At 39.3% G+C, this 27,772-nt stretch overlaps 1 protein-coding gene across 12 annotated transcripts in view; it reads right to left on the bottom strand.

The window, feature by feature from the left end:
* RYR2 (ryanodine receptor 2) overlaps positions 1-27,772 on the bottom strand; it is a 567,150-nt gene that overhangs the window by 178,859 nt on the left and 360,519 nt on the right. For 9 of the 12 annotated variants that reach the window (XM_074316766.1, XM_074316767.1, XM_074316770.1 and 6 more), the window contains exons 24-33: positions 23,714-23,922; positions 21,707-21,881; positions 12,458-12,666; positions 11,463-11,815; positions 9,747-9,861; positions 8,345-8,505; positions 7,844-7,873; positions 6,390-6,549; positions 5,924-6,010; positions 2,982-3,208 (exon numbers count right to left, since the gene is read on the bottom strand). In XM_074316766.1, the coding sequence (XP_074172867.1) occupies positions 2,982-3,208; positions 5,924-6,010; positions 6,390-6,549; positions 7,844-7,873; positions 8,345-8,505; positions 9,747-9,861; positions 11,463-11,815; positions 12,458-12,666; positions 21,707-21,881; positions 23,714-23,922 (1,726 nt within the window). The remainder of the gene's footprint in view (positions 1-2,981; positions 3,209-5,923; positions 6,011-6,389; positions 6,550-7,843; positions 7,874-8,344; positions 8,506-9,746; positions 9,862-11,462; positions 11,816-12,457; positions 12,667-21,706; positions 21,882-23,713; positions 23,923-27,772) is intronic. The other 3 variants (XM_074316777.1, XM_074316768.1, XM_074316776.1) reach the window with 1 other exon arrangement.

Genomic DNA, 27,772 nt, shown 5'->3' with positions numbered 1-27,772 from the left:
ATTCTAAAGGGTTTGTAGTCTACATCTTATAACTTTGCACTCGGGTCAAGGCAAACCAACGCACATACCTCAAGTAATGTAGTGTGTTTTCCCACACCAATCCCTTGGAGTAATATTCATACTTTAACAAACCATGGCTTTAGCAGGAGGGCAACAAAAGAAATAATTCTTTTGTTGGAAGGATGATGCCAATATATAATCCAGCAGCTCCTTAGCACATGCTGTGGGTTACACTGCTGTCAGTAAATAATCTGACCCCCTCTTCCCAGCATATGGGGCAAACTTATCTGCCCTACTTACTTTGGGTTAGACTGTATGACTGGCTTTGGACAATCAAATCTAAGTGGAAATAACATCTACCACAAGTAAAAAGAAACTCTTAGCCTGAAGTGTCAGCCCTCCTGGACATGTGCCCTTGGCCCTGGAGACTCTATGTCCCAGATCAGGGCTGCCCGGTGACTGGGGTCTTAGGGTAAGAAGGCATGTGTGCCATACCCGCAGTCCATTCCCAGCCTGGGACAGAACTGCAGGGGACCCAGGACCTCCTGGAAGATGAGCAAGAAATGTTTGTTTGCAGCCAGTAAGATTTTGGGGTTGTTATTGCAGTAAAAGCTGACTACTACAACTCATTATATTCTTTAATAGTCCCCAGTGGAGACATTTTTTTGATGACGCAATATCATTCTTCTATTCATCCAATACTATGGGGTGTATATTAAGTATTAAGTACTGTGCACTGGTCATATGAGGTGGACAATAGATATGATTCCTGCCTGAAGGAAGCTTATTGTCCAGTTGAGGAGGGAAACCACCAAACAAACAAGTAAATTAAATTATATACCATGATATGTGCAATGAAAACAGAGGACTGACATATCTAGCACCATCCCAAATTTTTAAATATTATTTGCCATGTTATTGGGACGGGGAAAGATTCTACTCACCTACGAGTTGGCACTTCCCATTTGGAATCTGAATTTTGAAACTCATCAGATTGTTCTTTGGCTTCTAGGAAGAGTGACACCAATATGGGACCTGGCGTTACCAGCCACACAGATGGTGTAGTATGAGTGACTGTCACCAGTCGTACCCTAGCTTTGTTATTCTCCTATCCTTACCTTCTCTGTAACCTGATTCCAATGACACATTTTTATGCATTTGTATTTTATATATTTTGGGAACCTGACTTAAATTATTTCTGGTCTATAGAAAGAATTTAAATGATCCATTCATTTGTCACAGGTAATTAATATAAATTATAAATTACTATGACAGGAGCATATGCTGGGATTCTGATTTTGGCACGCTGACATACATTATAATCTTAAAATTCCCTGTTTGAAAAGAGAAAATACTTCCCCTCACAAAGCAAAATTCCTTCCTAAATGTTATGTTTCTATTGGCTGTTGAGTAACTTTTTCAAAACACCATCAGATGCAAATTTCCAATAAAACTTTTCTCACATAAAATAAGAAGTATGAAATTATAATAAAATCCAATCACCTAAAGAGAATATTACAAATGATATATCTTTCTAATTATTTCACTTAAAATGTATAAATATTTAATACGCAAAAAATTCACTTGCCTAGATTAATTTTTCTTTGGGTTTCTTTTAAAATGTCTTTGATATACAATTTACATATTTAAAATATGTAATTCCCTGGTTTTAGTATAGTAATGGATTTGTGCAACCAGATCCATAATCTACATTTTGAACATTTTCATCACCTTAAAGGAAACCCAGTACCCATTAGCAGTCACTCCTCAGGCCCACCAGCTCTAAGAAACCACTAATCTACTGCTGTCTCTAAAGATTTGCTTATTAGGAGCTTTTCATGTAAATGATAGTCTTGGTGAATGGTCCCTTAAACATAACATGTTTTTAAGGGTCATCCATTTTGTAGCATGTATCAGTACTCCATTCCTTTTTATTTCAAAGGACATTGCGTGGATAGGCCACGCTTCATTTATCCATGGTTGGTAGACATTTGGGTTGTTCCCACTTTTTGGCTACTGTGAATAATACTGCTATGAACATTCGTATACAGGTTTTTGTGTGGGCATGTTTTCCTTCTCTCGGGTAGATACCTAGGAGTGGGACTGATGGGTCCTATGGCAACTCTATATTTAACTTTTTGAGGAACTGACAAACTGTTTTCCAAGGCACACATTAAATTTTAAAGGTACTAAAATTTTTAAAAAGCCAAGCATGTCTAAATATGCAAAACTGAACAAAGGTTCTACAACCATTTTAAGATTAAAGGCTTACAATACAAGGACAGCAAATCTATTCGTTTTTGCATTGTTTTCATGCAATGTTTTCACTCAGTTTGTGACTGAACTTTTTAATGATATTTTGGGATGGAAATCTTGCTCCAAAACTAACTTCTTTTTGAAAATGAGGACACTAAAATGAAATCTCTGCACTCTAATTGGCCATGCCATGGAAAAACTGAAATCCAAAAAGCCACCTCTGGGCACTGACTATACTTTATGTTACTACTATTACTAACTAAAATGCAGGTCAGCTTGATTCCAAAGCTCTCACCCTATTTTCACAATCGTCTCTCATTAATGTCTCTTAGTCTCAGTGTTTTACTTCTGTCAAATGAATGGCTGAACTGATTCCTATGACTCCATCTCTAACCTCTTGCAGCCTATGATACTGTGTTAGTCTGCTAAGCTGTAAGTCAGACTGCAGGTGTACCTGCCTGAGTTTTTACTTGCTGTTGTTATAAGGAAAACAAGAGAGCTGAAAGAAGCAATGCACTATCATATCACCTCCTCAACCAAAGTATAATCATTTTGTTTCGGGAACAAAGTGGTTGAGAAATAGATTCAAACTTGGAATAGGCAAAGTAATGCCTCCGCTGCTGTAAGAAATGAGATATTTTTAAACCTCACTTTGTGTCCCCACCCACCCCCGAGCCCCTGGGGAGTGGTGTAGTTTGAGGTGTCACGCATTTGCGTGGGCAGACCTGTTCTCCTCCGGGATGTGCAGGGACATGAACTGCAGGGGCTCCACGCACTGCACCAGCCAGCCCTGGCGCTCGCTGACCCGGGACACGTCCACCTTCAGGAACTGGTTGGGCATCCTGCTCCACAGGACGTGTGACAGGAACTGCACGTGGAGACGCGGAGGACACTGAGGCACCGGGTTTCTGTGCTCACTCTTGAATAACCCCGCGGAGAGAGGCATCACGTTCTGGGGGGATGGGGAAGTGGAAGCAGAAGTCATTTGTGAGACTCCCCAGGAGTAACAATGACCAGCATTCCGCACAGGAAAGCGATAAGGAAAGTAAGATACACTACAGGTCGAGCGCAGTCAATACAGGAAATAACAAAAAATTGGGTTGAAGAGCTCCTGAGAGCACCAGCGGAGAAAATATGATGAGAGAAAATACCTAGAATTTCAGGGCAGGCCCAGGTGCAGGGGTGTTTGTTTCCCATATACTCTCTGGCACACTGAGAATAAAGTGCAACCAAGTATAACCACACATCCTTCATGATTATTTACCAAGCTGGGCCCTCAGAGCTATCTGGCAAGTCTGTAGCTACTTCCTGAAAGAGAGGTCATATCCATTTCTCTCTCTCTCTCTCTCTCTCTCTCTCTCTCTCTCTCTCTCTCTCTCTCTCTCTCTCTCCTTTGTCACCCACCTCGTCCTTAAGCCACACACTCACTCACTGTCAGACTTGTCAGATGTCAGTAACGAGTGGTATACCAGAGACAGCTCAACAGATAAACCTGACTATCAAACAAGAACGCAGAATTAACCAGGCATTAACTAACACAATTTATTTCTCCCCCACCTTCCTCTGCCACCAATAAATATCTTCAGCCATCCTACTTCCTTCAGTCTGGTCTCAAGGAGAGAGAGGTCTCTACTCTGCCAAAACTTACTCAACCATTTAAGATCAGAATACCACCTCTGCCTGCCTATTCCGGACGGCAGTATAAAAACCATGATCTCATCTTCCTGCCTGACCTTCAGCTTCTCCCTGTGTTCTTCAGATGGCCTCAGCCTCGAGCTGCCTTCCTCTTCTCTTCTGTGAATGGGGTGGGGGAAAGCCAGGCCATTTTAGGGACTGACAACAAAATAGACAAAATGGCCTCATACAGCTTTCACTTTTTTTTTTTTTTTTTTTTTATTGGAGACATAAACACAATCAGTAAGAAAATTAAATAATATGTTAGAAAAGAGATCAAGGGGAACCAAAGAACAGGGTGAGAAAACCAGAATGCAGGGCTGCAATAATAAGAGGGTGGTCAGAATGGGTATCGCTGAGAAGATGAATTAAGGAAAAAAGAACCACGTGGATAAGCGGGGCAAGATATTCCACCAGAGGGAACAGTCGGTGCATAGGACCCATGGAGGAAGTTTGCCTGCCGAGTTTCAGGAGGAGCTGGAGGCCCACGTGCAGTATGGAGTGAAGGAGGGGAGGGCAGTGGGAGATGGAGTCAGAGGGTCAGGATGTCAGGTTCTCTAGGATATGAGAACTGATGTGAGACCTCTAATTTTCACTCTGAGGGAAACAGGGTTGCTAGGGTTTAGAGCAGTAGAATGACATGATCTGATTTATATTTGAAAGCAGGGACAATCACTCAGATTGTTGTATGATAAACATATAAGCAAGGATGAATTATGGAAACCCCATTAGGAGGCCACTCAGGTAACCCAGATGAGGAAGGATGGTGATGGGGAGCAGTGTGGTGATCAGCAGGAGTGATGGGGGCAGTCAGAAGGCAGAGGATTTGCCGGCAAATGGAACCAGGATGCAGAATGTAAAGGAAGGAAGTCAAGGACGACTCAAGGTCCTGGGCCTGAGCAGCCCGATCTGCTATTAAATGACATGAGACTGTAGACCCTCAGGAGGAGGGGCTAGTGGCAGTGAGCAGTCCTGTTTCGAACACAATCAACTGGCCATTCCTAAAAAACACCCAAATGGAACGTCAAATGGACCGATATACAAATCAGAGTTCTGAGAGACTTTGTCAAAATAAAAAACAAAACAAAAACTTGCTACCTCCTTTCTTACACTTTCAATCTTGAATTCACCAGAATATGGATTTCTTTTTCCATCATTTTGCAGAAATTCTTCCGGCAAGGTCCCTAAAGCCCTTTTGATTAACATAGTGGGTTCTTTCAGTCCCTATTGCATCGGCCTTTCTGTGGCAGCTGGGAACCTCATTTATAAAGGCAGAAGCTGATTTCACATGGTTTAAGAACACGTCCAAGGTCACCGAGCCAGCCTGGTAACATTGTCTACTACATTCATCCTGATGTGCACTTGGCATTCAACGTTCACAACTGCAAAATTAATCCAGTTCCTTTTCCCAAACTGAAACTAGCTCTTCTGCTTGTGGTTGCATTAGCATCCCCTCGTTGTCCGCACTGAAAAAATTAAATTAATCCTTGATTCTTCATTCTCCTTCAGTACCTGAATACAATTCATCACCAAATCTCATGAATCCAATTCACTCTCAAATTCGACAAATTTGTCCTTTAAAACCCCTTCTCATTTATCATTGTCTCTCCATGACGAGCTTCATGGCTCTCCTCACCTCCTCCAGGGTAGAGCGCATCAGGCATCAGGGTGTTGACAGTGACTTGTCACCACCTGCTGTCATTCTCGTGAGACCAGATCTTTCTCCATCTTACCATCAACATATAAGCCTAATTTTACTGACAATTACATTTATGATGACCAAAGTCAAACCCTTTCTAATTAGTTATATTTCCCTAGTGATCTGAAAGAGATGATAGAATTTTCAAACATTGCTACCTTTGTTTTACAAAATGCTCTATTAGATGATTATTAGCAGTACTCATAAAATATTGAATTTATTGAACAAGAAGTAAACATTAGTTCCCTAATAGAAAATAACCCAAATATAATACCAAAAATGAGTCTTTCTTACCTTTATTCTTCCCAACTCAAACTGAAAAACATTGGGACTTGTAGCTTGTGCAAACACCGCAGGAAATAATTTGGTACTTGGCTCCACCTTAGAGAAACCAATGAATGTAATACTATTAGTCAAGGAAGGGGCAAAAAGAAAACATATTTCCTTCACAGCAACTAAGAAACACTTTACAGAAGGGGACGAGAGACTTCCTTTTTCTCCCACGGATACCGGATACCATCTCTCAATCATCATTGAAAGCATGTCATTTCATTACCATGTGAACATTCTGGAGGAGTGCACCGTTGACTCTGAAGGGCTTATGGCACAATTATTACGCGAACAAATGTGAAAATACACAATTAGCCCGTTTCTGTTTCCAATGTTTTCCAATTTACTTTTTGATCTTACAAAATGTGTTTTGCTCCAATGGGTAAATTGGTTTCCCTCCCCAGGAGCTGCGTGCCCCACAGACCAGTACCTGGTAGTAGGTGCTTAGTTCCTTGCCGTTGGCAGTGAATGTCAGCAGCCCGCCAGCAGCGTCCACCACGCAGCCGATCTCCAGCCCGTTGTTGTTGCGTCCTTGCCCGGGGCTCATGCTTTCGCCCGCACACACCATGTAGCAGTTGCTGCGTTTGATGCTGAATTTCAAAAAAATATTTTTCTCTTTGTACGACCACAGAGGCAATAGGAAGTATGGGTATCTTGCAAACTACACCTAAATTATGCTGCGCAAGCAACAAGCTCATGCTGTGATGGGAGAGGTGCGCATGGGCCCGAGTCTGTGACTCCGAGCAAAACTTCACTGACTTCAGTGGACATTCTGAATCAGGTCTTACACGTCCCTAAATTCACGCCGAAGGGAGACAGGTCAACAGGTTGGAACCAGGTAAGAACTGACCTGCACCTTCCCTCCAAAAACTCAAACCAAACTGGGCCTTTTTCTGAGGTTCAAAAAAGTTTATTTAATAATCATCCAAATTTGTAATTTTCCTTCTCATAAGTTGTTTTTTTTTTTCTTTTTAACCACTTGTTCTGAGTTGAGAAGCATTCACTTCCAAACATTACCAAAGTTCTTAGGCAAATTCTATGTGAGCCATCAGTGAGTCAATATATTTAAAAGTTGGCTAAAAATATGCCCCTTTGTGGACAATTCCCGGTGATCTGTTACGAGACAGACTCAGCTAGAATATGCACAAAACCAGCGGTATGAACAACAAACCCCACCACAGAGTCAACCTCACCAAGACCTTCACCAGAGATGGTAACAAAACTTAATCTATTTGTACTTTCTCTGCCACTTGACAGCAAATATATTAATGAGACCAGCAAAAAAAGGCCAAAATCAGGCAAAGAACAAGGTTGAGATATAGTCAGTTTCAGAATAATCAAAATTGGCTGTGTGTCTTTACACCACTTATGTACTATTCAACAACCCTTCCCTAGACTCCATTCATACACTAAAAATCATCCATCATGTAGCCCATCTCTATACTGAGTGATTTCCTTACATGGTCACCTTCTCTGAAAATCAAATGTATCCCCAAGAAGATTCCTGGAAACAGGTGGTTTGGGGCTCCCATACTGACGTGAAGCGTTCTTCATTGGAGATTTTTGCCAGCCCACTCTCTCAAGGACTAAGTTCAAGTGTTTCAAGCATTAAAACCTGAAGGTGGGAGAGTGAGCTTCCAGTCACCAAAAATGAGGTGCAGGTATAAAAGAAGAGCAACGTATGAAGGACTGACTACTTCTACGAGACCTGTCACAGCAGATCAGAGAGGACGCATGGGCACAAAAGGTAGATGCAAATGGTCAGATCTTCTCTTGTCTAATTCTGCAAGGAAGATGGCCTTCTTCACTTTTTTGAAGGTTTGGTTTGAGTTTGGTTTGTTTTACAAATGGAAAAGGATGGCACAGAAAGTGTAACTGACTTACCCAAAGCCACACAGCGAGTCAATGGCCAAGCTGAGGAAAGAACCCACTGCTCCTCAGTCCAAGTTCAAATGCGTCCACCTGGTCTAAACCACTAGCCCCATCATGTCTTCCCATTGTCTTCCCACCACATAACCAGCTCCCAAGATACGTATCAGACCATACGCTACCTCCCTCACGTTCACCCATCCTAATCCCTCAAATGGAGGCTGAATATTGGTCACCCAAGTTGTTAGTCACATACAATGTCGCCGGAACAAGTATGTGATTATTACCCAAAAGGATTGCACTGCTCTTACTTTATCACGGTTTTCACTTCTAATATATTCAGATTCCTTACTCACTTGTATGAGCTACAAAAAGGACACTGACATTAAGGGTTTAATTATATTGTTCCTATAAATAAGAACATTATTGTGAGCATGAAATTCAAGAAAAAAAATCCCTAAGTTTATCAACATTTTTGTCAGATGTCATTCGTGTAAGAAATTGAAGAAAACCAACCTTTCGTGCACTTTTCCTTTTTCATCTCCTAGAGTCACGGTGACTGTACGAACTCTGTCCAGGTCAAAGCCTGTGTCGTATTGGTGGAAATCAGAGGTGATCCAGCCCACCCAGACGTTAGCAGGTTCTTGTCCAGGAAAGATTCTCACTGAGTAATAGTACTGTCAAGACAGCAAAATCAGGCATTGCAAAGTAAAAAACCAAACCTTTGATTTGCAATGTCTCTGAATTGTGGAAGAATGTATTTCTTTCTTTACAATCACTGGGTCCAATTAAAATGGTATGAACACCAAGGACTGACACTGCAAAATCCGTCTTAATGCAGAGATCCTGAATTAAATCGGAAATAGTGGGGAAAAGGGAAAAGACTCGATCTGAGCAAACATGTGAAATGATTTGAGGCTTTTTATACTCCCAAGTGTGTATGTATATATGTTGTGTGTACACACATAACACACATACCATATGTACGTGTAATATGTAGTATACTTATTAATAAAATTATCAACCATTAGGTAGTTAAGCTTCAAATTCTTCCAGTTTACACAGTATACTATCTATGCTAGAGTTTTGCACCTGTAACCCACTTTTGAATATGCTTTACCTTTCCCATCGCTAATATGCGACACTTTTATACCTTAATCACTTTGAAATAGCTCAGATCTAATATGTGAAAATCAAGTTCAAACATGGAGGGGGGCACTCTACAAGGAACAGAACTATCAATTCTTTTTCCCCACTTGGCATTTTAGGAGAAGTTGTTTTGAAATTTTTAAAAGGCAGACAGCAAAACTTGACCTCTAACAAAGTATGATAAATGATCTTCTTTCAGACATATCACTGAGATGAAGGAAATTCACTGTACTTGGAAAAATTAAGTCACAAATTCAATTTTGCCAAGAAACATATCAAAATCAGGATTAAGGAAGCCGTTAAGGACATTTTCCCTAAAATAGCTCTTGATTGCATAATACGCATCAGAGTACACATATATTTTTCAACTTTTCAGTCCCCAAAACACAAGCAAATAATTATTTTTGCAATAAGCTTGCCAACATGATAGATCAAACAGAACTACAGGGGTACCTCAGTTTTCGAATGTAATCCATTCCAGAAGACCGTTCGAGTTCTGAAACGATCGAAAACCGAGGCATGGTTTCCCCATAGAAAGTAAGGCAAAATGGATTAATCCCTTCCAGAGTTTTAAAATCAACCCATACAACTGCAAATTTAGCATGACTTTTACCATCTAATGATACCATAGATCCATAAAATTGACGGTGTTCGTAAACCGAAATGTTCGTCGACGGAGACGTTCAAAAATCGAGGCACCACTGTATTTGCCATGTAAAGCATAGTAAGTGACAAGGAGAAATCAGTGACAAGAGCTGCAACCGCCTACCGTGGACGTTTGCATCAAGTAGTCGTAGTCGTCCCGGTCATCTGCGAGGACGTCTTCAGTGAGCCTGGCAGAATGGCTTGCGCTGTAATCTGGCTTTGTTCTTCTAAGCAGAAATCTGAAATATATTACAGGACTAGGAATAAGCAACATTATAAATCCTTCAAACACGAACATACAATGAGTTTAGTAGAGTGGTTCTCAACCAGGGTGATTTTACTCCCCAGGAAATGTCTGGCAATATCTGGGCATATTTTGGGTTGTCACCCGGGGTGGGGGACTTCACTGGCATCTAGTGGGTGGAGGCCAGGGATGCTGCTAAACGTTTCATGTGCAGCGCAGACTCTCACAACAAATATTTACTTAACCCAGAGTGTCAATCATGCTGAGGTTGAGAAATTCAGAGTTAGTGCCAGAAAGAATGCTCGAATAAGTTGCCTTCTTGTATATATAAATACTATTTAGAGAAAATACCATTTAATTTTTAACTAACAATGTAAATATAGACATCTTGAAAACTAACTCTTGGGAAAAATACTTGCAAAGCATATGTCTGATAAGGGATTGATATCCAGAGTATATAAAGTAGTCCTACAACTCAACAACAAAAAAAGCAAATAACCCAATCCAAAAATGGGCAAAGAATTTGAAAAGATATTTCTCTAAAGATGATCAACAAATGACCACTAAGCATATGAAAAGATGCTCACTGTCACTAATTACCAAGGAACTACAAATCAAAACCGCTGTGCAATGTCACTTCACATGTGTTAGGATGCCTACTATTAAAACAACAGAAAGTAACAAGGGTTGACAAGGATATGAAGAAATTTGAACCCTTCTAGAGTGATGGTGAGTTTATAAAGTGGTGCAACCGCTGTGGAAAACAATATGAAAGTTACTCAAAAACTTAAGAATAGAGCTACCTATTAAGAATAGCAATCCCATTTCTGGGTATATATTCAAAATGGCTGAAAGTTGGGTCTCGAAAAGATATTTGTACACCCATGTTCATAACAGCACTATTCACAATAACCCAGAGGTGGATCAACCCAAACATCCATCAATGAATATATAAACAAAATGTGGTCTATCCACATAATAGAATATTGTTCAGACTTAAAAAGGAAGGACATTCTGACACACACTACAACATGGACAAACCCTGAAGACGTTACACTAAATGATACAAGTCAGTCACAAAAAGACAAATACTATGATTCCACTTAAAAGAGGTATTAGAGAACTCAAATTCATAGAAACAAAAAGTGGAATGGTGGTTACCAGGGGCTGGTGGGCATGTGGAAAGAAGAGTTGTTTAATTGGATACAGAGTTTCAGTTTTGCAAGATGAAAAAGTTCTGAAGATGGGTGCACAACGACGTGAACACACTTAATACACATCACACAGTACACGTCACTGTGCTGTACACTTTAAAATTTTAAGTAAACTTAGAAGTGATGAAGATAGTAGATTTTATGTTATGTGATTTTTTTTTTTTTTACCACAGTAAAAAATTGCATAAAAGTAACTATTGAGATAGATTATGTGTGTGGTAACAAATTAGATGGCAAACAGGTTGCTTTATTGTCCCCTGCAGAGACCTTTGGGCATAAAGAAGGACGAAGAGAAAGAAAAAAATGACATTGGGAAATCCCTTACCTCTACTGCAACCCTCCCCACATAACCACCACATATTTAAAATCATAGATCAGTGACCTTTGTTTCAGACGAGAGGGCTTTTCCTGAGCATAATCTTTGTGATTATTAAACTCTGGTTTCGTAGCTTCTTTGTCTTTGTCGGCTCGATCAGGCACCAGATGTCCATGAGCTGTCTTCATCAGAACCTCAAAGTCAGAATCTGCTTCATAATCTTCCAAATCGTTCTTGGGCCCAAAGAGGCCAGCGGCAGGCAGCCCTCCAGACGTCGTCTTGGAGAAGACCTCTGCACACTCAATCGGCATGCTCAGGCGGTAGAACATGATATCTGTGCTACTGTTCTGAGACCCAAAGGACTTTTGAGTGACCTTCAAACAAGGGCATGTGTCTACGGTGCCGTCTATTCTGGTCACCTGGCAAACGAAAAAGAAGCAACAGTTCAACTCTAATCATCACAGTCCATTCTCTGGACCTGAAGGTCACTAACGTGCATCACAGCTTTAAAACCCAAACATGGCCAAACGTGCCATGATCTTGTAAATGAGATGACTGAACACAGGGAGCACTGGGTTACAGATATACTCACAGTTCTGCTTCGAGCAAAGATGTTTGGGAAATTCATGCTATAATTATATACAGAGGGTGCCAAAAACATGTATACACATTTTAAGAAAGGAAAAAACTGTATTAAAATTGTAATACCCAATAGATACCGATAACAAAAGATGAATGCAAGTCATGTGTATACATTGTTTGGCAACCCTCTGTACATAATTATATGTACAGAATATACTGGTATATTCAGACTGAGACTAATTCTGTCTATATAAAAAGAAAGTCAATCATTATTAATCAGTCTAATCAGCTACTCATGAAGTATTTAAAATCAGAGGCTGATCCTGTGCTTAGATCCCACTACTGCGGAACACATCAGGGCTGCCATTTTAAGTAAGTAATGATAATTGTCCAAGTAGAACTCCTGTGTGTAAAGATATTCCATTCCTGGTTTCTGGCAATGGTCTGATATTTAAAAAAAAAAAAAAAAAAAAGCAAACCTCAATATGTTCATGGTTTGATGGAACTTGGAGAAATTGCGGAAGCCTCTTGCTTAGCCACATGGTAATGTCCCTGTTTGTATTGACGGCGAATGGCTCATAGCCCTCCTGTAAGCCACAGATGGTGAAATATTTCAAGGTGCTCACATCCTTTCCGAAGTTCAGCCTGCCCACTTGAGCCACCCCAAGGCTACAGACAGGTATGAAACCTACAAGAAAAGAAAATCAAAGTCATCAGCATCATTACTACAAGACCCTGTTAGGATAGAATTACCAAAGGGATTGCTCCAGAACTCTTATCGCTGTGAGATGTCACCCAAAGGTGAAGACCACAGTGGAATACAGAGAGAACTAACATAAAGTACTAACTATAAGGGTCAGAAGATCAATATTTGCTTTTAGCGTGATCATGTACCAAATGCAGCCCGTAGAGAAATTCTCCCTTCACTTTGCATTTCTTCTGTAAAATGAGATACCTATTAAGCAGCCCCCAGTTCTCCAGGATCTTAGGGTGTACAATCATAGAAGGAGATGCTCACCCCTCAGCCCCCCAGCTCAGGAGTGCACAAGGCTCTCTTCCAGAGAACGTGAGAAAGGGAAGTGCCAAAGCGTGTTGCTCCCCCATCTTGTTAATCAGCTTGAGAGATGCACAAACACCTCAGTCTGAACTATAGAATTCTTTACACATAACTCAAAGAAAAAGGATTGGAGGCAACATTTTAAGGTTTTCATCCACTAATAGCTGTTTTTGATCTTTGAAGGTAACTTTGCCTTTTTTTCCTGGGGTACACTAGATCTAAGCATGGAAAAATGTATACATAAATAATATTTGGACATAGGTGCTAAAATCCTACTGAAACTCCTCCATCTGTCTCTTCTCGGAACGTTACAACCCTTGTATATTAAGCAGGACAGTGCACATCTAACCTACATAATTAAGACATGAAATCAAAGACTAATTTAAAGGAAACAAGAAACTAAATCAAAAGCCGTAACAATGAGCAATAGGGGAAAAAACATAAAATATTGCATAAGCTAATCTAATGTGTGGCAGGGTTAGTAAATGTTTTCACTACTGAATAAAAGGGGAAACTATATTAATTCAGTTGTTTCTTTGAGATCTTTTGAGTCAGTTGTTTTTGGCAAGGGGATGAGATGGTATTTTTTTTGGTGGTGAGGGTTTATGTACTTTTCATTTTTTTCTATAATATTTTATACAAAAATGCAGTCAACATAATAAACAAGGTCAGTATTGGAATGCAAAATACAAGTTAAAGGACCTAACTTGTAGATAAAAAACAAACAAACAAACAAACAAACAAACAAAAAACAGTGGATCCTAAGAATAAGTTAACAATTTTCTACCATTATAATTCATATTTCTTTCCTTGTTGAAATTAGTGGAAATAAAAGTAATACATAACCCTCAAAATAGCACAAGATGATAGAAATTATACCCAATATTATACCCAATAATGTATAATGATTTCACCCAGTTTGTATTCATATACATATACATATATATATATATATACATATATACATATATATATATATATATATATATATATATATATATATATATATATATATATATATATATTCAAATAAATGATTGCATAATACTGCTACCGATCAGGAATATACATATTCAAATAAATGGTTGCACAATAGTGCTACTGACCAGGAAGAACATATCCAGCTGTGTTTAAGGAAGTGTGAATGTTTCTAGCTAAAATTTTTAAAGGCACAGCTGTGTCTGCAGCTGTAACAGCTCTTGAGGCAGTCACCAAGGAAAGTCATTTTAAATAATAGTCCCCCAAGAAAACAAAGAAAAGGATGGCAGAAATACAATAGATCTGAGAAAGCTTGAACTGCATTCCCACAAACTCGCAAATCTAATTTCCACTTGATATAGACTAGGGAATACCAAGATAGAAACATCTCAGGTGGTAAACAGTTATTTCTTTCTAGTCACTTTATCTATAAAAGCAGTTCCCACTCTATAAGGGAAGCTATCAGATACCTATAAATACCACGTTTCCCCGAAAATAACATCTAGCCGGACCACCAGCACTAATGCGTCTTTTGGAGCAAAAATTAATAAAAGACCCAGTCTTTTATTATAGTGAAATAAGATCAGGTCATAAGACCGGGTCTTACATTAATTTTTGCTACAAAAGACGCATTAGAGCTGATGGTCTGCCTAGGTCTTATTTTCGGGGAAACACGATATCTGCAGTGTAGATCTTTGGGTGTTTGTTATATTAATAACTGAACTCTTCTCTATGTTTGAAATACTTTCATTTAGGAAAGCAAGTAACTAGTGTTGTGCACAAAGATTAGTGTCCTAAACTGTTCACTATGGCTATGTTTACAATCACAAAATATTATTTGACAACAAATACATGTTTTGTAATAAGATGAAGTACTATTTAGTCTTTGAAAAACTGATTGTCAAAGGTTTATTAATGTATAGGAAAATATTCACTGTAAATATTTCAATAAGAAAGATACAACATGTGGCTTATTTTTAAAGATGGGAAAACTAAATGAAGAATGTTTTTACCAAAAAATTTCAGAATGGTGCGATCTATTTTTTTGTTCTCTCTTTTTATGTCTCTCAATTTAACAAATTGTCTTCAATGAATATGTATTTTATTATGAAAACAAGGGGTAACCTTTGTAAAAATAAAACATTAACTTAATAAAATGGGATATACCTACATTTTTCTCATATAGAGATGTGTAAAAGTGATGTGGTTATAAAATGCTCCAAGTGACATGTTCTTGAAGTTGTTGGAGTTCAAGTTCTCAGTGCTCGTGAGTGGTAAGTTCAAAACCAGAAATCTAGCTAATTTGACCTTTGGCAAGTTACTTAAATTCTCTAAGCTTTAATCCTTTCTTTTGTAACATCTACCCTATATATATGCTCACTAAATTAAGTTTAAAATGTGGGAAAACGGAAAGAGACACTAAATATCCACAATAAAAGAATGGTTAGTTATGATATGGACACAAGATTAAACATGTGCAGCCATTGAAAATATTTAGGACACACCAAGATTAAACTGTACAGAGAGAGAAAATTAATATGGCAAAACAGAAACAATTGGCTGTTCCAGGAAAACGACGTACAGGTATTCATTGCACGATTCTTACATTTTTCTGAAGGGCTGACATTTCTCAAAATACAAAATTTTTTAAAAAAAAAGAAAAAGTCTAAAGTTATTTTTAAAATTTTTTTATGCCTTGGGACAACATTTCTAAGATTCAATTTAAAAGATGGCAATAGAAAATTATTTTAACATCTCAACTCTTTAAATGAGAAAAATTCATCAGAAGTCAAGTTTCTTTCTAGATAGTGGGAATATATATATGTCATTTGTAACTATTTTCATTATTCTCCTTTATATTTTCCAAACATTCATAAGGTATTATTTTTATGATAAATAGATGCAATTTTTATTAGTTTATAGCAGTTATCCACCTGTAGATGGTATTTTTATTGCTTTATTATTTCAGTCCCCTTTAAAGGAATGTATTTATGAAAGTGCATCTCTAAGTAGAAATTAGCATATTTTTTCTCTTTTTAATTTAAATTAAGTAGAACCTAAAAAATTAAACCATATTCTGACTTCTGAAGATGCAGTTTTAATATGTGTTGTGATACTAAAACAGCCAATATTTCTGAACACTATAGTTAAAAATTAGCATATGCACTGCAGGAGCAACTTGATGGCAACAGCATCAGAGAAGACAGACAGTGGAGACAAACTATAGGTACAGCCCAGTCACCACATGGCAAGGGGCCAGGCTCGGTCACTTCCATTTGGCCAGGACTTGGTACAGTGCTCTGCAGATAAAGGTGCTGACAGAAGATGAAATTCCCAACACAGCGCCTAACAGGAGCTCATGTTCCCTGACCTGATGTTCACCCTAGTGAACACTAACGGCCGTTCACTGAGACCAGGAATCATCACTGTTTTCCAGACGAGAAAACAAATCTTAGCTTAAATCACTCACTCTCACAGTTAAGTGGCCAGAAAAAAAAAACCCAGGCCAGCCAGGGCTGTAAATAACCAGACAGTAGAGATTTCAGGTTTCATGGACCGCTTGGTCTCTGTTGGAACTGCTCAAGCACAAAAGCAGGCACAGTCTATAAACGAATGAGCATAGCTGTGTTCCAATAAAACTTTATTTATAAAAACAGGGGGCAGGCTGAATTCGGCCCTCAGGCCTTAGTTTGCCAACTCCTACTCTAAGCTACTTTCAATATTGTCTCCATATAGCATCAGGTTCCCCATTCAGCAAATATCCAATGAATACCCACCATGTTCCAAATACTGTTCTAGGCACTGGGGATACAGTGGTCAACCAAATCAAAAGGGGTCCCTGACTTTCTGGAACTTACCTCTGTGGAGGGAAGACAGAGAATAAGTAAATAAATAGTTACCAATGTATATAACATAATGTCAGGAAATGATCATTGCTTTCAAGATTGCCTGAATGTTTGTCATAAATTAAACTTGACAGCTTGATAAATGATACCACTCGAAACAATTGCTTCCTAGCAATACACGGTTATTGAGGTTCAATTGTCTATTAGCATGAAGTAGGCTGAACACACTAATGTGTCCACATAATAAAACAGATTTCCATAAACTCATGCACACACCCCGGCACAGGTGAAATTTTGGCCCTACCTTCCTGCCCTTCGCGTTCTCGATCTTCTATTTTTGTTACCTTAAATGATAGCCTGCAAATAATAAAGCTTGGTGACATCTAATGGAAGTTTAGATTAGTACATGAGTCCGGTTAGTTATTGGGCCTGAGTCAGACCCACCCTAACTCTCTGTAAATCTGTTAAGACAGTAACTACAACTATGGCTGAACCGCCTCCTCCGAGAGAAGACAGATGGCTTTAGCAATTTTGACTTGCTCTGTTCACCACCCTGTCTGCCCCAGAGCAGAGGGGTATGTGACGAACATGCACAGCCAACAAAAGAACTGGCAGCCACAGGAAGTGAGGATGTGCGGGCGTGATCCAGGCATGAGATCTGTGGTGGGAGCGAAAATGGAAAGAAGATCACATGCGTGCCAGGTTTTCCTAAGAACATATGGTGTCAGGCTATGATATTTCTGAAATACAGATGGGAATCCACATTTATGACCCAAACCAAATGGCCAAAAACAGATAAAAATTGCCAATATTATACTATCATGTAAACTTGAAGTATTTGGTCAGAAGACAAGGAAGCAGAGCACTTATCGGTGGCCTCCTAGGGGCCAGATGACACTAAGCACTTCCCCAGGGGCTGTTCTCAGCTCCCAAAGACCACCCACAGATGCCTGCCACATGGCTCTTCACACCACAGCAGTTTGCTCTGTCAAGTCCAGCAGCAGATTGAACCTCACACTTTGTAGCTATCTTCAGGAAGAGGCCAATCCTTCCCACGGGCTCATCGGATGAGGTCAGGCCCATATAGATAATCTCTATGCGATTAACTGAGAGCCAGCTGATTAGCAACTCGATCCCAAGAGCTGGGTCCCATCATATTCACAGGTTCTGCCCATATTCAGGACAAGAGGCTTACACCTGACCTTGTCCTCCAGGAGTGGGGCCCCTAGACGCCATCTGAGATTCTGCCTACCACAGTGGGCATGACCACCTCTCGTCCTAGGTTCCCTTCCAAGTCCTGATAACGAATGTCTATGGGTCCAACAGCGAGAAGAGGCAAGGAAGAATTCACAGAAGCTCACCAGGCACTTGCCCTGCACTGTGCCTGTATTGACATGACAGCCAAGGGGATCTTCTGAAAGTGAAGATTCAATTCATCTGTTTGTTTTACCCAGAGATACTCTGAAGAGGTTAAAAAAAAAAAGCCCAATAGAAGCATCCTAAAAGAGGAGTTGTCACATAGACAAAACAGCTCTAAACTCGGAAAGCTCTGCTGCGGTGCTGCAGATCAACAGTGGTCTTGACCTTGACCAGATAAAGTCCTGGTGCTTTGTGGGGAGCTGAGGGGGCAGCCTTGCTGTTCTACCAGAGGCCAGTGAATCTCAGCAGTTTGTTCTTTGTCCAGTTAACATCTGAGCTTTAAGGTCGTCCCTATTGGGGGAAGAGATCTGTAACTTTTTAGCAAAGCCCTTCCCACATCTTTATGAAAACCCTGTCCTTACCTGGAACTAACTGAATGGCCACATCTCCACCTGAACTTAACTGGATGACCCCATCTTTGAAAGACTTGTATGATTTTCTTTCTGATATGATCTAAAAACAGCTTATACTGACTGGTTAAGACATAATTTGAGCAAACTACAAAAAATAGAGACATCAACTAACGTTTAGCCATGTTTCTTACCAAGCTGACCAAATAGTGTGAGTATGTATACATGTGTGTACATATACATACATATGTAGATGTATATATTTAGATGTACATATTTTGTATATCAAATTTTTTTCCACCCATCTCACCACACAGTTCTTTTGATTGCTTTAATAGCTAATGTACATATGACTGAGTCGACTGTCTCTGTAACAATTAAAAGGAATTACAAAGATGAGGGAAAAAATGTCAAATAAAGCACAGTGCAGACATAAAGACAAGCTGGATATCAGAACAATTTGAAAATAGAGCAATTATGAAACTTTTTAGTACTTTAGTGACCATAGTATATTCCTGTGCTAAAGTATCTGCTGACCTAAAGCAATGGTTTTTCGTACTTGTTCCTTTGAGCCCTAGGTGTCCAAGGGTTTTCTCAGTGTTGATGGGTAAGTTACGGAGCTCATCTCAGGGCCTCCCATTAGTTATACCCAGAGATGTTCCATTGAGTTTCTTGTCATTTGGGAAGCTATGAAAGTTAATAGGGAGGGAAAGGAAAAATTCCACTCCCAAAAAGCACTTGTAAGTCACGGGTATGGATAAATTCTTTCCATGGCAGACAATTTAGAATCATGACTTACCACTATAAAGTTAATAGTTATGATCATGGCTCCAGAAAACTTATAACCTGCCTTAGAGACTGAAAGGATACTTCCCCAACTCCCCTCATGAGAGCCCAACAATATGGACCACACAATTTCCAGGCAATTCACCAGCATGCTATATTAACTCTACAACAGATGAATCCGTATAAGTTTCAAGTCATTTTTTAAATTTTAAAAGTTATTTGACATTATACTTGAAGTCAAAAAACAAAGTTGTTGGGCCAGCCCAGTGGCTCAGGCGGTTGGAGCTTCATGCTTCTAATGCCGAAGGCTGCCAGTTTGATTCCCACATGTGCTAGTGGGCTCTCACCCACAAGGTTGCCAGTTCAACTCCTCGACTCCCACAAGGGATGGTGGGCTGTGCCCCCTGCAACTAAGATTGAACACGGCACCTCGAGCTGAGCTCCCGCTGAGCTCCCGTTGGTTGGAGCACGTCCTCTCAACCACAAGGTTGCCGGTTCGACTCCCATAAGGGATGGTAGGCTGCGCCCCCTGAAACTAACAACAGCAACTGGGCCTGGAGCTGAGCTGCGCCCTCCACAGCTAAGATTAAAAGGACAACAACTTGACTTGGAAAAAGTCCTGGAAGTACACACTGTTCCCCGATAAAGTCCTGTTCCCGTTCCCCAATAAAATCTTTAAAAAAAAAAAAGTTGTTATGCGACTGTGCCACTCAGGCTCCCCGCCTCACTGCCATGGACATAGGCCTCTGTCACACTGCAGCACTGACATTTGTCATGAGCTTAAGTACTGTGGGCGGGTATTCTACCTGCTTAGCATCCTAACGTCATCTTGTGAATGCATGTCCTATAGATTAAACAAACAGGATTCACACAGGCATTTCAAGATTTTTACCCTCCAAAGAAGAAAAGCACAGCATGCAGACATTTTTAAATAGCAACCAATTAAAAAAATAAAATCCCCGGTTATAGCCATAGCACTGGCCAGTACAGAGAGGTAACTAAGAAGAAGTCCCCTGCCCCTGACATGCGAATGCTTCTAAAGACAATACCAGAGAAAGGGAGAAAAATGATGAGGATTAGAGTGCCAGTTTCACCACCCAGAGGTATAGGTGTACAAAATAGGAATCAAGTTATAAAAATACAAAATTCCTATTAATTTTGCAAACGTGTGTTTGGGAAATGATGGTCATACCTGCTCAGAAACTTGCTGAATGAATGAATGAATGAATGAATGAATGAATGAATGAAGAACTTAATGCAAATAATGAGCTGGCTAACTTTTGGAAGATCAGTGACAAGTTTATAGAATGTTAAAAGTACCAATTCAGGTGTAGCTTAAAATGTAAATATATATATATATATATATATTCAAAGAATAGGATACATCCAAAAGCCATTCTGGACAAAATCATTAGCTCCTTTTGAATGAGATATTCAAGTAGCATTTTATTAAAGGCTGTCTTTTTTCTAAGTTCTAGAGCAACCCTGTCCAACAGAATTTATGAGACGGTGTCAGTGTGCTGTACCTGTGCTGTCCAGTATGGGCAGCGCGAGCCAGAACTCAATACTGAGTGCTTAGGACGTAGCAAGTACCACTAAGAAGCTCAATGTTTCACTTTATTTAATTTAAATTAATGTAAATTAAAAAGCCCCATGTGGCCAGTGGCCACCTTACTGGAAGTGCAACTCTGAAGAACAACTGCCTTCTCATTTGCTTCACAACAGGCTTTCATCTCTCACAGTTCTGCCCCATGTCATCTCAGGGCCCACAGGAGAGGTGTCTGCTCTCTGCATGGTACTTCCATAGGACTTTCTTACTTTAGAACTTCTCCACTGTTCTGAAATGAAGCAAGTGTTGACTTCCTCTGGTATACTGTAATCTACAAATGATTTTCCTCACCTTTGTCATCTCATCATCCAGCATAGGGCCTGATACACGGAGGTTCTCATTACATTTTTATGAAACCAATTAACAGAAAGAAGTGAAAAGCAGCTGAATAAACAGGGGAATTCCAAATGAAAATGTAACATTTGTGGAAAGTGAACCTTTTGCCTGCCATTTATTTTCTTATTCACACTCGTAAAAGCCATTTCTGCCTTATTGAAAGTCTAGCTAAGTAGTACAGATAGCACTTCTGCTAAAGTAATTTCAAGTGCGTCTGATCCAATAAGCCATGTGGGGCACCATGTGACTTCAGGCTGTAGCTCACCTGCGCTGGCCCTCAAACCAAAATGGCGGATATGCAGCATCAGAACAAAGAGCCTCATGGTGCCAACAACCTGAACACTCACCATCACCAGTGTCAAAGTCCTTGAAAGCCAGTTCTGAACCTGAATCATCAAGAAGGATTTCTCCGTTCAGTGTGAACATCATGGTGTGTTCTGTCATGTCGACCATACACCCCACAACATCGCCGGCTTGCCAAGAGCGCCCAAAGTGCTCACTACCCTGGTGCCAGCGCTGGGCCTAGGACAGAAGAGTCATTTGTCACCACAAAAGCCAGGACAACAGCACCCCCAGCCACCACCACCTTCAGGACCCCGAGCCTGCACATCTGTCCCCTGCAAGACCCTCCGAGACAGGGAGTGTCTGGGATTTCTAAGTCCCTATTAACATGATATGTCTTTGACTTGAGCAAAACCCAAATGCTATTTCATGATTTTGAGTCTTTCATTTTAAAACTCTACTTCACATACTTTCTATTAAGAGAAAAACTGTCCTTAGAAATTAATGTTTCTCCCTACAATGAATGCTTCCAAGGATATGGGTTATGTTTCTCTACGCCCCAAAATACCAAGAATTATAAGCTGAGAATATATCAGTAAAAATGACAACTGCATTTTCATCTACTTCAAAATAAAATTTCATTCTTTGGAATCAATGGCACCAATACTTTAACAAAACAGAAATCTAGAAGTATTTCAGCATAAAAACAAACAAACAAACAAACAAACAAACAAACAAAAAGCTTCAAATCAAATCTAAAAATATTCTTTATATGTTTGCTGAAATACAAGCTAAAGATTGAATGTAGATACCAACACTGTTTTGTAAAGATAGCTGAAACCTTGTATTATAAATATTAGGTTGGTGCAAAAGTAATTGCAGTTTAAAAGGTTAAAAATAATTGCAAAAACTGCAATTACTTTTGCACCAATCTAATACATTTGAAATATAATGTGATAAATGTGACTTTTGAATCTATAGTATTTTCTACTGATTTATAGATACAAAATTAGTTATATTAATTATTTTGTCAGGTACATCTTTAACTTTCCCCTTAAGCATCACCTCCATTGTGAACTGATGTGTAGTGGGATATAGTCACCAATGGAAAACAATAAGATTCTTCTCAAGTACAATATATTGTACTTTTTAGAAAAATCTATTTAACTAAATTAGGTATCAAAAGGTGCTAAATTTTTCTATCTGAAATAAAAAACAGGATTCAGGAAATGTCATGTTTCAGAGCAAAGTGGGTCAGTTGTCCTTGAAGACATAATACTAATTTCTAGCCTAGAAATGCTTTCCCGCACATACATACCTGAGTATCCAATTATCAAATCTCTACATTATTGCTTATTTATTCTAATTTTCTTTTTTAATTAAATGTTTCCTTCATGTGAAAAAGAATACAAATTCACTGAAGAAATTCTGAGAATAAAAATAAGATAAAACAATAAAATATGTATAATTTTATCAACCCCAACTGACTGTTATTATTCTATTTTGGCTATGTTCATATGTACATATTTTTATTTTAAATATTTAAATATTAAATATTAAAGATAAAATAATCCTTAAACATGTATATAATGTATAAATAAATAATAAAATAAGCACCTGACCAGCATTCCCCCAGCTTAAGAAATGAAAGTTACTAACACTGTAGAAAATGAAAAATTTTGGTGATTATAAACCACATAGCCTTAGGTATTCTTGCAGTTATTAAATGTTTGTGCCTATCATTAATTATTGCTTGAGGATAATTTCTTCCATGAAATTGCTGTGTCAAAGTGTATGCATTTTTAATTAGTATATGTATTTTTCACACTTTTGGTAGACCAGGGTGATTCATCTTTTTTATAACAATTTCACTGTATTTGTGGGGTGGAGAACAATGTTTTGAGACAACAAGGGCAAAAGCTTTCCTAGGAACTAGTTTTCCAAATTTGTGCTCTGGAAGGTGCTGGTGTTACTGTACTACCCAAAGGAAATTCAAGGGAAGCACCACCGTGGCCATGGCCGTGGGGGAGCCTGCAGGCCCTGACGTCTGGTGCATCGCCACGTCCACTCACCTTGAAGCCATCAAATGCAAAGGCACGTTCATCGGAGCCCAGCTCCTGATCAGGCTGACAGCCTGGCCTGCTCCAACCAACCCTCATGTCTCCAGCAGTGACGGCCTCGAACTCAAAATACCACCTTCCTGCCTTCACAGCATAGGTCTTCTCAGCCCGGAAGATGCGGAACCTCTCCCCTGTGCCGCTGCACGCGTCGGCTCGGGCAGCTGTGAATTGAAGGAGAGTCTGGTGACCATCGGACCGGATACTGAAAGAGGGCGGTGGAGATCACACAAGTTTAGTACGTAATTAAACCTCCAGGGGTGATGCTAATGATTCTTTCTATTCTCATCTTGGTTCACATTGTACAAACTGTTTTCCTCTAGATTATCAGCCATTGTCAGAAGGTACCAGGAAGTGGAGAGCACAGGGCTTCCACCGGAGAGGCGGCTTGTGAAGCCTCAGAGACGCGGTGTGTATAGGTGATGCTGATGCATTAGCCTCTTTGCAGGAGGGAATTATCTTTCTGTAGAACAAAAACCTAGCAGCCGCTTGGCGGCTTGGTAGTGGGAGGTGAGACGAACATGAGGGCATAGATGGGAAGAAGAGAGTATAAGAGATTTACACTGCTTTGTGTAAGAAATGAATGGACATCGTGGGTAAAAGAGAAGAGGGGGAAAGCAGCCAGGAAGTGAGGGGGAAAGAAAAAACTATAAATAGCGGAGAATAACTATCCACAAATTTCCCAGACAGGATGGCTGAGGGCAAACTTTCCCACTACCCACATAATCACTGGCATGCGCTACACACACAAATGTTGTGTTTAAGAGATTTGGGGGAAAAATAAAAGGTCAAGTATAACACTGGTATTGGTGTGATGCAAAGGGAAAGAATATCTGTAGGAAATAAGACGCACAGGCACTGGGAGTGCCAGAGCTGCAAAACAGAACCTGGGACCAGGGTGACCATGAGACTGGAAGCTCTCAGAAGTCACAGTGCAAAGGGACAGGGTGCACTGAACTGAACCTCACAGGACATGGATATAGGTGAAATACAGAGAAGGAAACGGAAGTAATCTGACCAAAGTCACGCAACTATCGATGGCAGAATCCGGGAGTGGCCTCTGGCTGAGTTCTCTGCTCTCTGCCTGTGGAGCTGGCACAGAGTGTGTAGCTGCTGGTTAAATATTAGTGTTCACCTGTTCTCCTTTTAAGAGTTGGGAAAGACCATAAATAATAAAAGTTTAATAATAACTTCGAGCAATGAAAATAATCTAGATATGCTCTAAAGGTCACCAATAAACACAGTTAGGTCATCGTTAATGATTTAAGATGAAAGTAAAAAAGAAAAATTGACTGAGGTCCTAATTAGCTCCATAGTAGGAGTTAATTTAATGGCATGATGAATTATTGCTTTTTTATGATGTTTGGGGTGATTATAGGGCGTATGGCGGAACTGTATGTGCTAACAAACCTTTCAACCACAGGGTTAACTTTCTGAAAAGCAACACTTTTTCCACCATCCCCCCACAACACACATGCACACACCTTACCACCTAGTCTGTTCCAAGCAACTTTCATGTCTACAGCAGTGACGGTCTCTAATTCAAAATGCTACCTTACATGTGTGGCTCATGCACACAGATAGGCACACTCACATCATGTAACATATTCAAACATCATACTGAAAATGAATGCATTGGTTCTGGTCAAGATGGCAGAGTAGGTGAACGCAGTGCTTGCCATCTTCTGTGACCACATAAAAATTACAACTAAGATATAGAACAATCAACCCAGAGAACCATCTGAAGACTAGCTGAACAGATGTCCTATGACTAAGGATATACAGAAGAAGCCACATCAAGACTGCAATCCTAATTAAAATAACTGCATTCTGCATATGTAACAAAAAAAGGTATGCACTAATACAGTTTAAAAATAAGACACATGTAATACCACACGGAGCATACAGCATATACAAAATTCTCTGAAGAGTAAAAGTTTGCTTTTGATACATTCAGGTTGGGGGTGGACAGGGGCCTGAATGAGAGACAGAAACATCTCTATGGTGAAGGGTAAAAAATTCCTCATGTCCATTACTTAGTAATGGAACGCTTTATGAAAGGTCTTTATGAGAGAAAACTACTTTTTGAGGAAAAAAAGATGAGATATTATGACACTTGACAGTTACTACTACATAGAAAATAGTTGTAAATACGTAATATGGCCAAAAGGAAAAGTCAAATTTTCAGAGTTAATATTTCCTCAATAAACAGCACACAGATCTGCTGCTTCCTTAAATCATGGTTGTAACTTTCCCTAAAGTAATGTAAGAGACAGAATAGGATTTGTGAACTACATAAACATTTGAAGATTACGTTTCAGGAAAGAAGAAAGCTTTTAGGCAGTTACCCGTGTTTTTAATTTTTTCAACATTTGCAAATAAAGTGATACATTATATTCTAGTATGCACTAATAGATAAAACCACTATCTTCTAAGTGTGGACACTAAACTACTGAAAAACTCATACGTTCATTTTCTCCTCATATGTTTCCAGGACATGGGTTTCCACTTATATGCAGTGTGCTCAATGAAAGGAAACAAACTTTAATATCGATTTAGGTCAAATATGTTGGAAGGCCAACTTCATATAAACATAGAAAGATGATTTCCTTAAACCCCACACACATTTCTCTTGGTATTAAAATTGGCCACTAATCCTCTCCACTAATATGGATAATAAAAAAGGGATCGGGGTTATATGGAAAATGTGTGGCAATAAGAGGTGTGACAATGCAGGATTTCTTAATCCTATTGTTTTTTTTTCCTGACCTTACATTGCTGCTCCAGTTTTACACTCACTGATGACACTCAATCTGAACTTGAAATGAATATACAATTTATAGACACATTAGATCTTCCACCAAATGTCCATGTGGTTCATGGCTCATATTCTGCATTTCTCACATTAGTTTCGGGGAACTTGCAACCACAGTTTAAGAAGCAATAGTTCAGGGGCAGCTGGATGGCTCAGTTGGTTAAAGTGCAAGCTCTTAACAACAAGGTTGCTGGTTCAATTCCTGCATGGGATGGTGGGCTGCACCCTCTGCAACTAAAGATTGAAAACAGCAACTGGACTTGGAGCTGAGCTGTGCCCTCCACAACTAGATTGAAGGACAACGACTTAGAGCTGATGGGCCCTGGAGAAACACACTGTTCCCCAATATTCCCCAATAAAAATTTTAAAAATAAAATAAAATAAAAAGAAGCAACAGTTCAACACTCTGTTTCTTGATAAAACACTAATGCTAAATGAAAAATCTAGATCCACAGAAGTTAAAAAAAAAAAAAAAGACAGAGAGAGACCCAGGTAATCTATAACAAATTTCTTTTGAAAACCTGTAACATCGAGCAGCTAGACATAAAGTGAGTGCTCTATAAACACTTGCCGAATTGAATCAACGAACAAAGACACCCAGGCATGCAGCTGATGGGCTGCACAACTGTCCCCCAAACATGCAATTCTAGGGTCTGCTTGATTTTAAACACTCTACATACATATATGTTTGGTAGACAATTCTAGCTGGTGTATGTTATATAAATGATTTTTTATGTTGTTATAATAAATATAATCATAATTGACATTAAAAATGAAGTCAGCAGATATATTCCTAATGGACTTAGTTTATCAAGGCTGTTGGTACTCAAATAAGAAATTCAGGAATTATGCTTTTAACAACCCACCTCGAGATTAAGAGCAAGGTCAGAAGAGCACTGTGTTCCCAGTACCCTGAAAGATGCTGACACAGAGAGATGCTCACACACCGATAACTGATCCAACAGGGCCTAAGCAATCTATGAAGGCTGCAACCCAAACCATTCACTTAAAACATTGGCCACTAGAGGGCAGCCAAGACACAAGTATGTATTAAAACTATAAGTTATTTATAGTAAAATATGAAGGAAGACAGGTTAGTCTGTTTAAATTTCACACATATCTAGAAACGTTTAGGAATATTTATGTAATTAAAAAGTTATTGATGTATTCCTATATACTAACAATGAAATCTCAGAAAA

This window comes from Rhinolophus sinicus, linkage group LG12, assembly GCF_036562045.2.
Source record: "Rhinolophus sinicus isolate RSC01 linkage group LG12, ASM3656204v1, whole genome shotgun sequence".
NCBI classification, from domain to species: domain Eukaryota; kingdom Metazoa; phylum Chordata; class Mammalia; order Chiroptera; family Rhinolophidae; genus Rhinolophus; species Rhinolophus sinicus.
Note: the sequence above shows the minus strand (reverse complement) of the source record. Positions and strands in the feature narration are given on the sequence as shown.